At 38.0% G+C, this 14,984-nt stretch overlaps 1 protein-coding gene across 6 annotated transcripts in view; it reads left to right on the forward strand.

Moving 5' to 3' along the window:
* LOC139476101 (glutamate receptor ionotropic, kainate 2-like) overlaps positions 1-14,984 on the forward strand; it is a 147,382-nt gene that overhangs the window by 31,072 nt on the left and 101,326 nt on the right. For 2 of the 6 annotated variants that reach the window (XM_071259356.1, XM_071259352.1), the window contains exon 2: positions 3,228-3,590. In XM_071259356.1, the coding sequence (XP_071115457.1) occupies positions 3,494-3,590 (97 nt within the window). In that variant the 5' untranslated portion in view covers positions 3,228-3,493. Of the gene's footprint in view, positions 1-763; positions 802-1,028; positions 1,057-2,711; positions 3,591-14,984 lie in introns of those variants that run through there. The other 4 variants (XM_071259354.1, XM_071259355.1, XM_071259353.1 and 1 more) reach the window with 4 other exon arrangements.

Genomic DNA, 14,984 nt, shown 5'->3' on the forward strand with positions numbered 1-14,984 from the left:
GCTAAGCAAATTCTAAAAGCACAAATATCGCTCGTAACTCAATAATAGAGGGATAATGTATCGTTAACTCGTCATTGTGACATTTATTGGAAATCATGAATATGCACAACGCTTTGTTTCTGTATGTACAAGAACATATCTGTTCTGGCGTGAACCTATAAGCAGGTTGATAAATTCAATTATCAACTGCATTGCAAACCCAAGACAAGTTATATTTAATAGAATGTAAGTACACATTGTGTTAATTCCTACCTTCTGTTTCTTTGTGTGAACTGAGAAAGTTGAGTTTTAAAGCCGATTTATTTTGTGTTCAACTGATTACCATTTTGAAGGTTACCGTACCATACTCAAAATATACAAAGAGTCTATATATACCAAAGTTAGTCGGATTACCGTCATAAATCAAACCGTTCTTAACACATTTTCGCATCTCCCTTGACTGCGTTTAGAGAGCCGAAACCATATGAAGGAGACAGTGCATCTAGGCAAGCACTTAACTGTCAATTCCGAGCGTCACCTTGTCGATAGCTACTGATAGCATTTCCATATGTAACTTGATTTAAGAGACGGAGTTTTATATCATTTTACGTAGATTTGGCTCTCTATGTGGTGTAATCGATACCAAAGCAGTTGTAAACTAATTTAACCCTCGTCAGGTCTCTAACGTAGGAAAAATTCGGACGCACTTTTTACTTCTTTCCTTCTTTTACGCGGTACTGGAAGAATATGCACTCACGTTTCTCCGTATTGTAAGGAGTCGTAACCCTAATTTACATGCTGTCTGTTTGATATCTTGTGGAGGTAAGATTTTCTACTGAGTCTGTGCTGGCAGATGCTGGTGCCTTGGATACAGGTTACTATATGTGTTAGCACTGAGGTGGTGCGAGTTCTGGTTGCTGCCTATTGGTGTTCAGGCATGCGAAGGGTTCGTCATAGTATACAGAATATTTATCAACTTCGAAACCGTGCTCTTCGGCAGAGTTGTTAACTCAAAGGGCATCCTGCTTTCTCTTTCACTGGATAATGATGCTTTGCACAAGGACGTACAATTGTCGAGTATGTAATCTAGGATACCACTACTAATTGAAGCACGCATTTCGCAAGCAAGTGGCCCGGATACTCAATTCACAAGACATGGATACTGTTTTATAGGGACTACTTGTTCATGTATGTCTGTCGACCATGTCATGGCACTTCATGTGGAGTTTTAACGTTTTATTAACTTCACATGGGATAAACAATCATTTTTGACGCATTCCTTCAACATTTATCGTTTTTCTTCTGAAACAGTGTTTAAGCATAACAATTCGTATTGATTTTACGATTTGACGTCCACTATGTTAACGCCTTTGATGTGTATGATTCACTAACAACAAATTTGCATTTATATCGAACAAGTGTTACTTACACAATGTCATGCATATAAATTGTAAAGGCGTGTTTTGTTCAAACATGTAACGATACAAAACTGTGTACATATTTACATGTAAACAATACGTCAAAGTATTACCTCTCACTACTACAAATGTTCTCATGAAAGAAAAGATAAGACCTCTTTGAGAGGAATTGTAAACGATAAATATGTCTGTTATCTAAAGCATCTTGTATTATTACATGGACAAATGAATTTATCCCGTACACACAATAATAGAGGAAGATTATCCACGAGAAACGCATGAACGTTACAAGTACGTTGGCACCTCTATAACAATTAATTAAAGGGTGAATAAAAGTGTTATAGATGGTGTTTAAGCCAACCCAATATCCCCTTGTCTAGACGTAGATCCTGTATGAGGGACAACTGTCTACAAGGCAGTTTAGCTTAAATTGGGCCTAAATTAGGGCTGAATTGCCTGTATACTAAATGTCATAATGATAGAATTGGCGTCTATCAGGATGGCTCGGAGATGAACGATTTGGAAGGCCTCACCTTATTAGATCTATTGCAAAGTTAGGCCAATGTTCAAAGTAATGATCTGAAAATCCAATTTTCACGATGTGACATTTAACGACAGATAAATAATTGTATTAGAGTATTACTTCTCACGTGTAATATACGACTTACAAAAAGCATGAAATTTCAAAAGTTTTGAATAACATTTTGGTACTTTTGTGAGTTTGCCTACCCGTACGTGTCTCATATAACGCATTAATATAAGGATATATAGTTTACACCTGCATCACCTTCCAATACTGACGTAGTAATAAAATCAGAATTTTCTCAGTTAAATGAATGCGTTATAAATCACCACGTTGAATTAAGTATATGTTTATTGTTATGTGAATGAATGCATTTGCGTAGTCTAGATCTATGTATCAAGTTACGTGAGTATTTCACAAACATGTGTATTTTATCTTTGTAACAGAAACATAAATCCATTATGCCAAGGCCGATTGACATGGAATATATATCCCGACAGCATGTGGTAAGATACACCTCTATATCTATATAGTTACAGGTACACATGTTCTATCGAATGTAAGATAACACATGCGTGTTATGGACACAATATAATGATAAACAATCATCTACTCCTTCGGTCACCTCGGTTGTCCTAATTGGATCTTTGTCACCTTGATCCGTCTTTCCTCAAATATTTGTGGAGATTCTGTGTTTCGTATCAGCGTTTGGCATTGGCGTATAATGAACATCAGATGATAGCGTGCCGGCTACAGCAACTCCAGCCGTAGCGTTCGCTCTCCTCCGCTCATCGAGCGTGGTGTTCCTCCCCATCTCTCCACTCTTGTTAAACCTTCGATAAGTTAAGGTAGCGAGCTTGTTCTGCTAGACCCCCGCCAGTTGTAGCGTGACTGACGATAGACTCTGGGTCTGTGAGCGCGTCAATGTCTCATCTGATGGCTCTCTATTGATAACCACAGTCCAACCAATTACATACAGCATCCTCTGACCCTTGGACTACCAGCATCTCGTCGCATCGCCTGCATGGGATCTGTTTGGCAATAACCTGCCCGGCAGTTCCATCTACATCTCGCCGTGTCGTACCTTAACTCAAAACTCATCTGTTTGTGTTCTTTACGTATGTGATAATTGTTGAACACTGGATTGCATCCAACTTGGCCGATCAATGGACTCGTCCGTTTACCCATGTGCCCACAGTCGTATTGAAGCATGCTCGCTTTGACGATCCTAAGCTTATGGGACTTCTGTACTGTACTACCAGTTTCACCTCAGAAATCAATTAAATATCATTTCATTGTTTCTCTAGGTTCAGCAATGACAAGAGGCTAGTGTCCATCGACGTCCATCAACAGATCTGGAGTGGACTAGGACCAGTGTTTATTATGGAGAACGTCTGAGTCTACGATCCGTTCTCTTCTACTGATATGGGAGAACTAGAAAGAAATACTACGGATAAAAAGTGGGAAAATTTACTTGTGCGGACTGCTACTACATTGTGTGTGTTTCTCCTTCTATGTGGCTTCAGCGACTTCGTGTTAGCCATCGAGGTCCAGCGTTCTGTGGGTGATTAACATGACCCATCGGCACAGGAGAAGACTTACCACGTATTTTCTATTGGGGTTGTCACTGCTACAGTGTGTTCGTTGTCTACCACAAGAAATCAAAATAGGTAAGTCGTATATTGCTGAATCGGAGGTAACAGTTTAACGAGAGCCTGTGATATCTAATTAAAACACAAATGAAACTATCGTATATGAATAATTTGGTGCAGTGTGTATTAGGCTTAATTGTATAATAAACAAATCAATATGATACATCGCTCTGTAATGAAAACCTATATATTTTAATTAAAGGTGTGTACGATGTTCCGATTACACTGGCAATGCTCAAATGAACGTAAGTGGAAGTGATATCTGCGATATGTATACCAGTGATAAATTTTCTTATATTAAATCATCGGCACACATCAAGTAGTTGCATTTATTCATTACATCCTTTTTAGATGAGACTTTTATTGGAATCAAGCCCAGGTCTATTGCGTTTGTGTACAGCTTATAAATCGCAGGTCAGAGATATGCCATGGGGATTTCCATACCGAGACGCATGTTCAATTTTGTGGCACAAACGCTATTATTATGAAACGAAACGTTTAAAGCTCGATCCACTCAGCCGTGTCATGAGCCCAAGCATTACACGGAGTCCTAAATACCACAGGGCAATACTAGAACCATGTAATTGTCATTTCCGATGTTTCATAACATTATTCTGTTGGTTCATAGTGTCATAATAGGCCCCTGCTATCAGTCGCTGATCTGGTATGGAGCCCCATGTCTCAATTATATCATGAAGAGTGTTCACCAGCAGGCTGGGATGGCGGATAACACGCTTTAGAACTCTCAGTGGTATTCAACACTTCCAAATAGTTTTCGTTTTAATTTTTGTAGAAATGATTGTCTCATGAATAGTTTATGACTTTGGGGTTTCATGAATATTTCATTTATGCCAGTTTTGTGTATCTTGTGTATGTCATGTAATGTTATTCATAACAATGTCATTACTTGTGTGCATGTATATGTCAATGCATAATCTGGTCAACGTTTCATTGTACGGAAAGATGGTTTTAAGAATTGAGTTACAATAATGTAATTTTGATTGTGCATTCTACGTTGTGTTACACTGTAACAATACATCCACGCATCTGCATGTTTCATACATTATTATCCAGGCACACATACGTCACGTTAGTAATACAATGTTGACGCCTGAATTGGTTTAAATATATCAACGTCGACAGATGTTGAAGTTGATGTGGAAATAATATTCCCTGATGAACGCCAACGATAAAAATAATATTATTCCTTGACTGAGAAATCTCTGAGGAAACTCTATCTGTTTTTGAGTTTAAAGCTATCGGTTTTCTAAAGAAACACGGCAAAGGTATAGAGGTGATATGTGTCTTTCCAGATGCGTGGGGGAAGCAATAGTTTTATCCTTCGAGGCACTGTCAGTGCATGGTTTGTTGGCCGAACAAATGCTCAAATGCTTTTCCTGAAAATAATGGATCGGTATGAAAAACTAATGAAATATTGATTGTTCCAATCAGAAGGAATTGAAAATGACGTGGGAGAAGGGAGACGTGTGAATGTCAATGTTATAGACTATGCAGGCGAGCACTGGCGGAGAAAGGTCAAGTTTGGGCATCTCTTGCAGTCATGAACGACTTAGAATATTTCACGGCGCTTACATGCATGACGATAGTTATGTATATGACCGAAAGAGGGGGGGTATGCATAATGCATAACCATATGCACCAAATGCATGCTGGCTTTCATCGTTATGCCGAACCTAATGAAACATAAACAGATAACATAATATGATTTCGTTTTAAGATTATAGATAACAAGTGTTGACTTGAATTACTCATCAATTGAGTTTCATAGTGTTTATAACTTAATTAAAGCGTATTGTAGGATGCTGAAACTCGATATGTCATCGTATGATGCTGAAGCTCGATATGTCATTGTAGGATGCTGAAACTCGATATGTCATCGTATGATGCTGAAGCTCGATATGTCATTGTATGATGCTGAAACTCGATATGTCATTGTAGGATGCTGAAACTCGATATGTCATTGTATGATGCTGAAACTCGATATGTCATTGTATGATGCTGAAACTCGATATGTCATTGTATGATGCTGAAACTCGATATGTCATTGTATGATGCTGAAACGATGTATTATGTTTCAGTTTATCGAAATGATAACATATTGTCATTACATCATTCAAGATGAAGTAGGTGAGGTAGCCCAGTTGTTAATGAGTTCGCTCGTCACGCCGAAGACCCGGGTTCGAATCCCGACATGGGTAAAATGTGTGAAGCCCATTTCTGGTGTTCCCCGCCGTGATATTGCTGGAATATTGCTAAAAGCGGCGTAAAACCATACTCACTCACTCACTCACTCACTCACTACATGGGTACAATGTGTGAAACCCATTTCTGGTGTTTCCAGCCGTGATATTGCTCAAATATTGCTAAAGGTGGCGTAAAGCCATACTCATTTACTCACTCACTCGCTCTGCCATATTTTATGAAATTATGAGAGAAATAAACTGCATTTCTTCAATCATGTTTTGGCGTAGCGATGTCGTCCTTGGGACATAATGATGACTTATGAAGTTGTAAAGTCATTGTTAGTTATAAAAATATGTATACATATATTGTGTTGTCACCTTAATGAATAGCGATACCACCACAACAATGATATTGTTCTAGCATCACACAGTGTCTTCTTTTCGTCACTCAAGCTGAAAATAAAAGAAAATGCATCACAAGTACTTTTAAATGACTTTTAAATAAAGGTATATTATGCTAGGATTAGCATATTCTAAATTAAATTAATGAATTCAAGTTGAAAACTATTTTTAAATAGCCTGTAGAAGTTACAGAATATTGAAACTAAGCTAACTAATTGATGAGAATAGTGTTATAAGGTTAACATTTGTCTATGATATTAGCCAAATATAGGCACGGAATTTAGCAATTAGGTTAATTATTTATTAGATAGTGTCATTAGGGTAACATTTAATTGTAATGGTAACACTGTAATGCGATCAGTTTAGCCAAATAATGACACGAAATATAGCAATTAAGTTATTTATTTATGAAATATTGTTACAAGGGTAACATTTGTTTACATTGGTAACACACTAATGCGATCAGTTTAGCTAAATAATGACACAATGCCAAATTTGTTGTTCCACGAGATCCATTAGGGATGCTGTAACGACATGTGTTATAATAGGCCAGGGTTATAGCGGAGTGATCGATCAGCCAAAACAGCATGTGATATACCCCCAAGCTAAGTTTGCGAAAGACACAAGTGCCGAGTTTTTTAAATAACTCATATTAGTCTTAAGTTGAATATTGCTGATTGAATGTTTGAGGCGGCCATCTGTTTTTCGTCAGCTAACTGTAGCCGATCTGGACTTCGCAGGGGGTCGCAGTGGCGCTGAAAACAGTTGATTCATCCTGGGGCCTAAACGCAATTGGGCGATAAATCTTCAAAATCTTGCGATCGATGTCTATTCATCACCTCCGAGACTAAAGTCATTCTCATCTCCCAGCTCTTTGCATATTTGCTTGCTCAAAATATATGAGACATGTAAACGTACGCAGTATATTTTATGTGGTGACAACTGGCCGTTAGTGTTAATTTTACGTCACATCTGTTCCAACTCAAACATAACATTCAAAATTGGAAACACGATTTTAACAATGTCTTTGTTGGGTAAAATAGCGTTTTATGACGTAAATCAATATTAATGACAAAAAAACATCATGTATTATAGCTAAAAAGCAATCTTAAATAGCGAATCTACAGTTGTCTCAAAATAGGGTGAAAAAAGAAATTTCCCGCAGGCTTAAAAGCTTTGAACATAGGCCTTTCTTTGACCCTAGGCTCCGTCCATCTGACTACCACAGCTGTGTATTAAGCTGCTGAAAGCCCAAGTGTATTACGGCCATCATGCAAAACACACAGTCAAACATCAGTCTCAAATGGAACATGATAATTACAATCTATTCCGTATTATTTTCAGGCTTTAATTTAAGGAAATATAAATTCACACATGATGTATTGATTCCTAACTTTATAATATCACAATTGTTGTTGTATCTTTTCTCTGGCGCAAGTATATGAATATGTATCGATATATCCGTAAATGTTTACTCTACTGGACTATTGAATATACCACTTACAATATCACTATTACAATAACATGTTACTGTAACAATAATATACCGACGATTTTGAGATCGATTTTCTTCCAAATTATGTGTACGTAAATTCATCATTTTAAACAGTTTTTGTTTGACGATTCGAAGAAGTCTTTTAATCTGCTTTACGTACGAAATGGCAGAAGAAACATGAATGATATATGCTGAATGATGTATTACAAAATCTGTGTTTGTCATGTCATTTCATTAAGAAAACACTTCAAATATAGTGATTATCAAGGTGTGCACGTAACAGTCACGTCAGATGGCGATAACAGACTCTGTGTTATCGAATTTTTAATACCATGTACTACCATCCGCAACACCGCTTTTTAACTTTAATGATGAATACGTGCTTGACATTTACCTACCTTTAGCCCGTGTACACAAATTACGTTCATATGTATTCTACGATTAAGGCGTATCTTCATCTACGATCGATAGGTAAGTAAGTCCTGTGCTCGCGTAATCCGTTTCCTGTAAACATCAATAACGGACCTCACTATCTTCAATCTATAAATGAATACCTTCACATTATCGGAATATGTATACACTTGCCATGAATACGCATTGGAATATGTTATATGAATGCTCGTACGTATATTTAAATTAATACGTACCCAAAATATCTAAATATTACACCGTGGATTATATATGCGTCACATACGTAACTAAATGTCTTTCTTGAAACCACTTACGATTACGTAGCAGCGTCAGTGAATATTTACCTGGGTGTGAGACTATATAAACTATCTGAGTATTGCCAGTACACATGCTCCAGGCTAGCTTCAGTGAATAATTATCAAAATAGTTTAAGTGAATATGTGTTAGAATATGTTCCGTGAATATGAATCTGATTATCTTCAGTGAATACGTGTAGAATATGTTCCGTGAATATGAATCTGATTATCTTCAGTGAACACGTGGTAGAATATGTTCCGTGAATATGAATCTGACTATCTTCAGTGAATACGTGTTAGAATATGTTCAGTGAAATCGTATTAGAATATTTTACTGACTACGTATCTGATCATTTCAAGCGGGTAATTATGTGGCTATCTTCCGTAATTATTGAATACATATGTAGGTGTATTAAGTAAATGTAAATACGTATCCGAGTGTCTTCAATAAATAATGTATATTTTCATTGAATCTGAAAAAAACATACTAGTTAATTGAATTCAATATATGACTGTTGTTGTTTTTCATCAGTTAATTTGTTCGATGAACACATGAACTGAATCGAATTCTGTATGTGGTACAATACACTAAACATGACACAAGGCAAGTTTTACGTTCGTGGTCATTTGTGCTGCTTCCGCAAGTATTCATGTTCTCGTGCGCAGGGATGTGTGTGTGTGTGTGTGTGTGCGTGCGCGCGCGCGCGTGCGTGCGTGTGTGTGTGTGTGTGTGTGAGTTTGTGTGTGTGCGTACGTGCGTGGGGTGCGTGTGGGATTTGTGTGTGTGTGTGTGTGTGTGTGTGTGTGTGTGTGTATGTGTGAGTGAACGAGCTTACGTGTACGATTAGAAGCCATGGCGGTGAACAAAGTAATAAGAGTTAGGGACACGTATCCCTCGTGAGCAGGATGAGAACCCCAGGCTGTTATTTTCTCCATTTACTTAGTGTTCTCAAATGGAATATTAAACTGGCGTGATATCATTATGCGAAACTCTGTGCACCTGACTTGCATGTCTTCTTATGAATTATTGTGTTCGTGACAGTTGAAAAGCTGCATTACAACATGAAAGAATGAGCGCCATTACAGCAAGCATCAAAGGCAGTCATCTCAAGTAACGTTTGTGGTGAGAGTGACACAAACATAAGTGAAACATTGCTTCTACATTATCAAACATCCTGTAGGCGTCGTTTGATGACCAAACGCTTCACCAAAACGTATTGAAATAACTGGGAATATCTCCATACTGCATCAAGCTAAAAATCTATCTTGGTATCCTGATAGCGTTCTACACGTAAATATTGTATCCTCCCTTCCTTAGAGCTTTTCGAACACTTTTCAGGGATGGTCATCAGTACCTCAAATCTAGACAGGATATTAGCTCTTAGTTTCCTCTTTCTAACATGTTACTCTCATGGAATGTAACAATAAAGTGTAGGCAAATTGGTTGTGAAACAGTCATCACAAAATATATCGACTGCCAATGTGTCTTAATGCGCACTTCATTCTTTTAATATCTCTGGTCCCCAAATTTTGATTTGGCGTGGCTAGTTTGTAATGGTTCATTTGGTCCATAGAGTAGCATTCGTGTGCTACCGGTAGGTCAGGACATTGCTTATCCTTTTCGCGAACACCTTGTGTCATCACTGATTTTCACTGATTCATTCATATAATTTTCACCGCCTTTTTGCCTTTTAAGCCAAATGGAATCTGTTTTTCGGGTAATCCAGACTGGTTATTCTTTGGCTTTGACATTTTATATTTAAATGTGCGACATAACCACTATATTCGTTAGCAATCTTAATAAATATATACAAGCAATGATATCTGGCTTTTATCAACCAATGTAGGTCTGAGTTATGGTCTTTTTATTTTTCGAACCTTTGAAAACGCACTAAATTCATTTTGCTGATTTTGATTAATCGCAAATCTCTTTTCACGTTATTATCTTCTATGTGAAAACCATTTTAGAATAAACAATTGCGTGATAGTTGCTGTTATACATATGATTAATGGACATTGTGAACATTGAAGATGACAAAGTAATCGTATTTACTGAAATTGTGGCGTAAAACCTGGCGTCAAGTACAATGAATAAATTGCAAATAATTGAATTATACTTGACAAAAGTTTGGTTGTTGCTATTACTATGATTATTCGCATCAATATTTATGACTCAGGTTATGAGGAAATACTGAATTCTATAACTACATGACGGAATATTATCTTTAGAGATGAATATAATGATTGGCTACGTATATTAATCGGAAACAGATTAGCCTCATTGTTGATATTTTATCCATGCGACACATCAATACCATATGGTAGGATCTCCAGTATGAGTAGTCCGTTACATATTCTGTAACCCAAACAACAGGGTAACTTGTTACCTCGAGTAGAAAATGATAGTTGATGAATTTATAACTGCAGTTTTTTGTGCAGGACAATATATTGGCATGCATTGGGTTTGATTAACGGAGGCTGACACGCGCGTGTAAACACAGATGCCTCGGTTCTTGGGATGAGAAACTTCGGCACATATTCCACCTTAATAGCTTTTCCACTATCTGCCGATGCTTGTTTGTGCATAATGCAAGGTGTATGTTTTCCAGCGAGGAATGTATGCAGAACACCGTGCACGCATGCGTACTTCCAATTGTTTGTATGTATAGTAAGTCAACTGTACTGTATTTTAAGATCAAATCTTGAAGTAATTTCAGTTGCAGTATTCACTGAGACTGTTGTTTTAGTATGAAACATAGTGGAAGGACAAGTACCTAAACAATCTTCATTGCAGATAGCAACAAACAAACGACAATAGATCCCATGCGTTTCAATTGAAGAAGCATGGCTAGGTTCAGAAATAGTTCCTTATGTTTTTCACTCTATGATTGCCAAGAACACAAGAACAGTGAATGGCTGCAGGCCACACGAGGGAATGAACGCAACGCTCAAATTACTGGAGTTAACGAGGTGTTACTTTGGGATTCCCTCCGATGATAAACAGATCATTATATATCTGGCAGGAAACTTTGTTTCAAAATCATGTGTTGCTAAGTGAAAGGTAAATGGACTGAGCTCCCGATCATATATTTTCTGTTTTGTTTTTGCGCAAGTCCTTGCCCTTTGTGGTGATCATGACATGAGAGTGTTACTTCTGGATTTGCTTCAACAGTAAACATGTTATCCACTAACTGTTTTGTTTTGTTCACTGCATGTCAATAAACTGATTATCGTACCCCTACTGTACCTCTTTAATGCTAACTGAATACATACTAAAATCAATATTTGTTAGGTTATAACTGAGTCATTTGGGATGCCTGGTTAGCCTTGTGGATAATGCGTTCGATCGTCAGCGAAAACTAGTGTTCTATTCCCGGAATGAATACAATGTGTGAAACCCATTATTGTTCCCGCCCTCTCCCCTCTTTCGTCTTGGTATTGCTTGCAATCTACTAAAAGCGGCAGGAAACCTCATTCGGCAACTCACTCACAGTTGCAAATAACACACAAACTCTGCATCTCTTGTGTGTGTGTTGCTGACCCAGTTCCGTGTATACAGTGTAGCGCCTCAAACACAATATGCTAGTTGTCCTTGTATATATGAGGCTTTACACCTGGAGTATTAACATATGATTGCAATATATAATTGTATTTTTTTTATTTCTAGTCTATGTTATTGAATGTGTGTTTGTTCCCACATTGTGGGTGAAGTAGAATTATTTTTGAATTTAATCAAATTAACTTTAAATGCCTTAGACGCCCGTACATGTTTCAATAAAAAGTCAATAATGACACCGCCTTTCCTATTCGGATATTGTGCAATGGTGAACATTTTACATCAGGAAAGACACACCCAACACAGAGACCATTATCTCCATGTCAACCAAACTATCTACTATATATGATGAATTAGCTTTGATATCATATCGGCAGAGGAAATACATCATTGCATTATGATATCATACTTTATATAATAATACTAGATTGCAATGATTCATCCTGAAACGGCACAAAAGTATATATTGTGAAAGTATAACTTAATGTATGCCTTGAAGAAAAACAAAACTTACAAACAGTTAACTCTGCTGAATATGGATATAATATATCACATCATGGGTCGTTACGATACCATATTCCCAACAGTGAATGACACATACTATCCAGATCGTTTGAATATGGAATCAGGGATATAATAAAATGATTTTAGTGTCTCGTTGTAGTTTTCAGAGGTTAATCACTCTTGATGGACGTATACTAGAGTATTGATTGCTGGCTTGTTGAAATTGAGGGAGATTAATCCCAAAGTGATGGTCAATGGTCGGCAGCGTGCGGTAACTTGACGTGTGAGGTAATAGATGACACTTTGTCACAGAGAGGATCATAGCATTATTCTGTCCTCATACTTAGTTACTAACCCCAGGCACAAAACATGACAACGCAGCAGGAATCAATATAGCTGTAGCTTCATTGTTCTCTCTCATCTGTCATTTATGGAGCATAAGCATTACCATTTCCACCATCAGCAGCCCCACAACACCAAGCATGAGTCCGCAATAACTGTCGTCAATCCGTTTCTTCCCGCGTAACTAAAAATTATCTATCAAAGACACGTGCGATTAAAGCTATATATATGGGGGTATGTTACACGAAGTTTCGTGTATTTATTACGAAGCATGTCCAACACAAACACCTTTTGGAGATACTTCTGGCAGGCATACATAATGGTATGCAATTGAACCCAAGCTGTTCTGTTAAGACATAACTCTGAATAGTCTAAACGTATTATCACCTCAGTTTTTCTGTCAGCCCATATGTGTACTATAACAGATGTTTAAACATGAAAAGATAGCCAGACAAGGCATCAATGGATGTCTGGGTTAACATGTTACCTTTCTCTTCCGTACTACCAAAGCTTACAGGATAACGTCGTGTCAGGTACCTGGGCTTACGGTATATCTTCCCATTAAGTACCCGGGTTGATAACATCATATCAGGTACCCAGGCAGACAAGATATATCCCATCAGGTACCCGGACTTTCAGAATAACTTTTCATAAGGTACCCGTGCTGGGGGATATCAATGACTTCACATCAGGTGCCCGTGCTGAAAGAATGTTAATGACTTACCACAGGTGCCCGTGCTGAAAAAGATATTAACTTCCCATCAGGTGCCCGTGCTGACATACTAACTTTCCACCAGGTTCGAGGGGGGAAAGATGTTAACTTTCCTTCAGGTGCCCGTGCTGATAGAATATTAACTTCCCACCAGGTGCCCGTGCTGAAAGAATATTAACTTTCCATCAGGTGCCCGTGCTGACAGATTAACTTTCCTTTAGGTTCCCGTGTGAATGGATATTAAATTCTCATCAGGTTCTGTTCTGAAAGGATATTTATTTCCCGTCATTTGCCTGTGCTGACAGGGTAGCTTTCCATCAGGTGCCCGTGCTGAAAGGATAACTTTCCATCAAGTATCCGGACTGACAAACTAACTTCCCAACAGGTATTAGTGCTGACAAGAGACACTTACTACCGGGTAACCGTGATAACAGACTAGTTTCCCATCATATACTCGTGCTGACAAACTTACTTCTCACCAGGTACCCGTGCTGAGAAACTTCCAACAGGTAGTCGAACTGACAGGATATCTTCCCATCAGGTAGCCAGGCTAAAAGGATATCTCACCATGAGGTAGTCGGATTACAGGCTATCTTCCCATCACGTAGCCAGACTGACAGGATATCTTCCCATTAGGTAGCCGGACTGACAGGATATCTTCTCATCACGTAGCCAGACTAAAAGGTTATCTTACCATAAGGTAGTCGGACTTACAGGCTATCTTCCCATCACGTAGCCAGACTGACAGGATATCTTCCCATTAGGTAGCCGGACTGACAGGATATCTTCTCATCACGTAGCCAGACTGACAGGGTATCTTCCCATTAGGTAGCCGGACTGACAGGATATCTTCCCACCAGGTAGCAAGACTAAAAGAATATCTTACATCAGGTAGTCGGACTGACAGGATATCTTCCCATCAGGTAGCCAGACTAAAAGGACAACTTCCCGTAGGTACCTGGGTTGACAAGGTACCCTCCGATCAGGAACCTTGGTTATCCCTTGGTCGGACAAGCACAAACTACTTCGCGACACAAAAAATATAAAAGATATGAAAACTACAAATAACTAACAAATTTGTGACCAAATAATCCAGGAACCAGTTTTGTGCTGAAAGACCATATTTGACTTTGTCATGGATAAAACTTTCCTTTGCTCGTATCTTTTATCGTTTTTTTTAAGTCGTACGCAGTGTGAAGTTTGTCGAAACAAACAACTAGATACTTGACATCCGACAAATTAGAACATATTCGATGTTTATCAGCTGAAAACATAATGATTTCCATCAACATCTTAACTGGCACTATTACTGTACGAATGGTGTTGGTGTTAAGATGGGCGCACTTGTTAACAACATGGCCAGATTGACACTTTACTATACGGCAATAACATAAAGATAAATCGTTCACCATGTTAACAGTCTCGCATAAAGGTATAATTCATAGTATGTAACGTTTTCTAATATTTGAACAACTCGTTGATGAAACCTT

The sequence above is a fragment of the Haliotis cracherodii genome, unplaced genomic scaffold (assembly GCF_022045235.1).
Source record: "Haliotis cracherodii isolate W230 unplaced genomic scaffold, xgHalCrac1.p SCAF_3, whole genome shotgun sequence".
Classification (NCBI taxonomy): Eukaryota; Metazoa; Mollusca; class Gastropoda; order Lepetellida; family Haliotidae; genus Haliotis; species Haliotis cracherodii.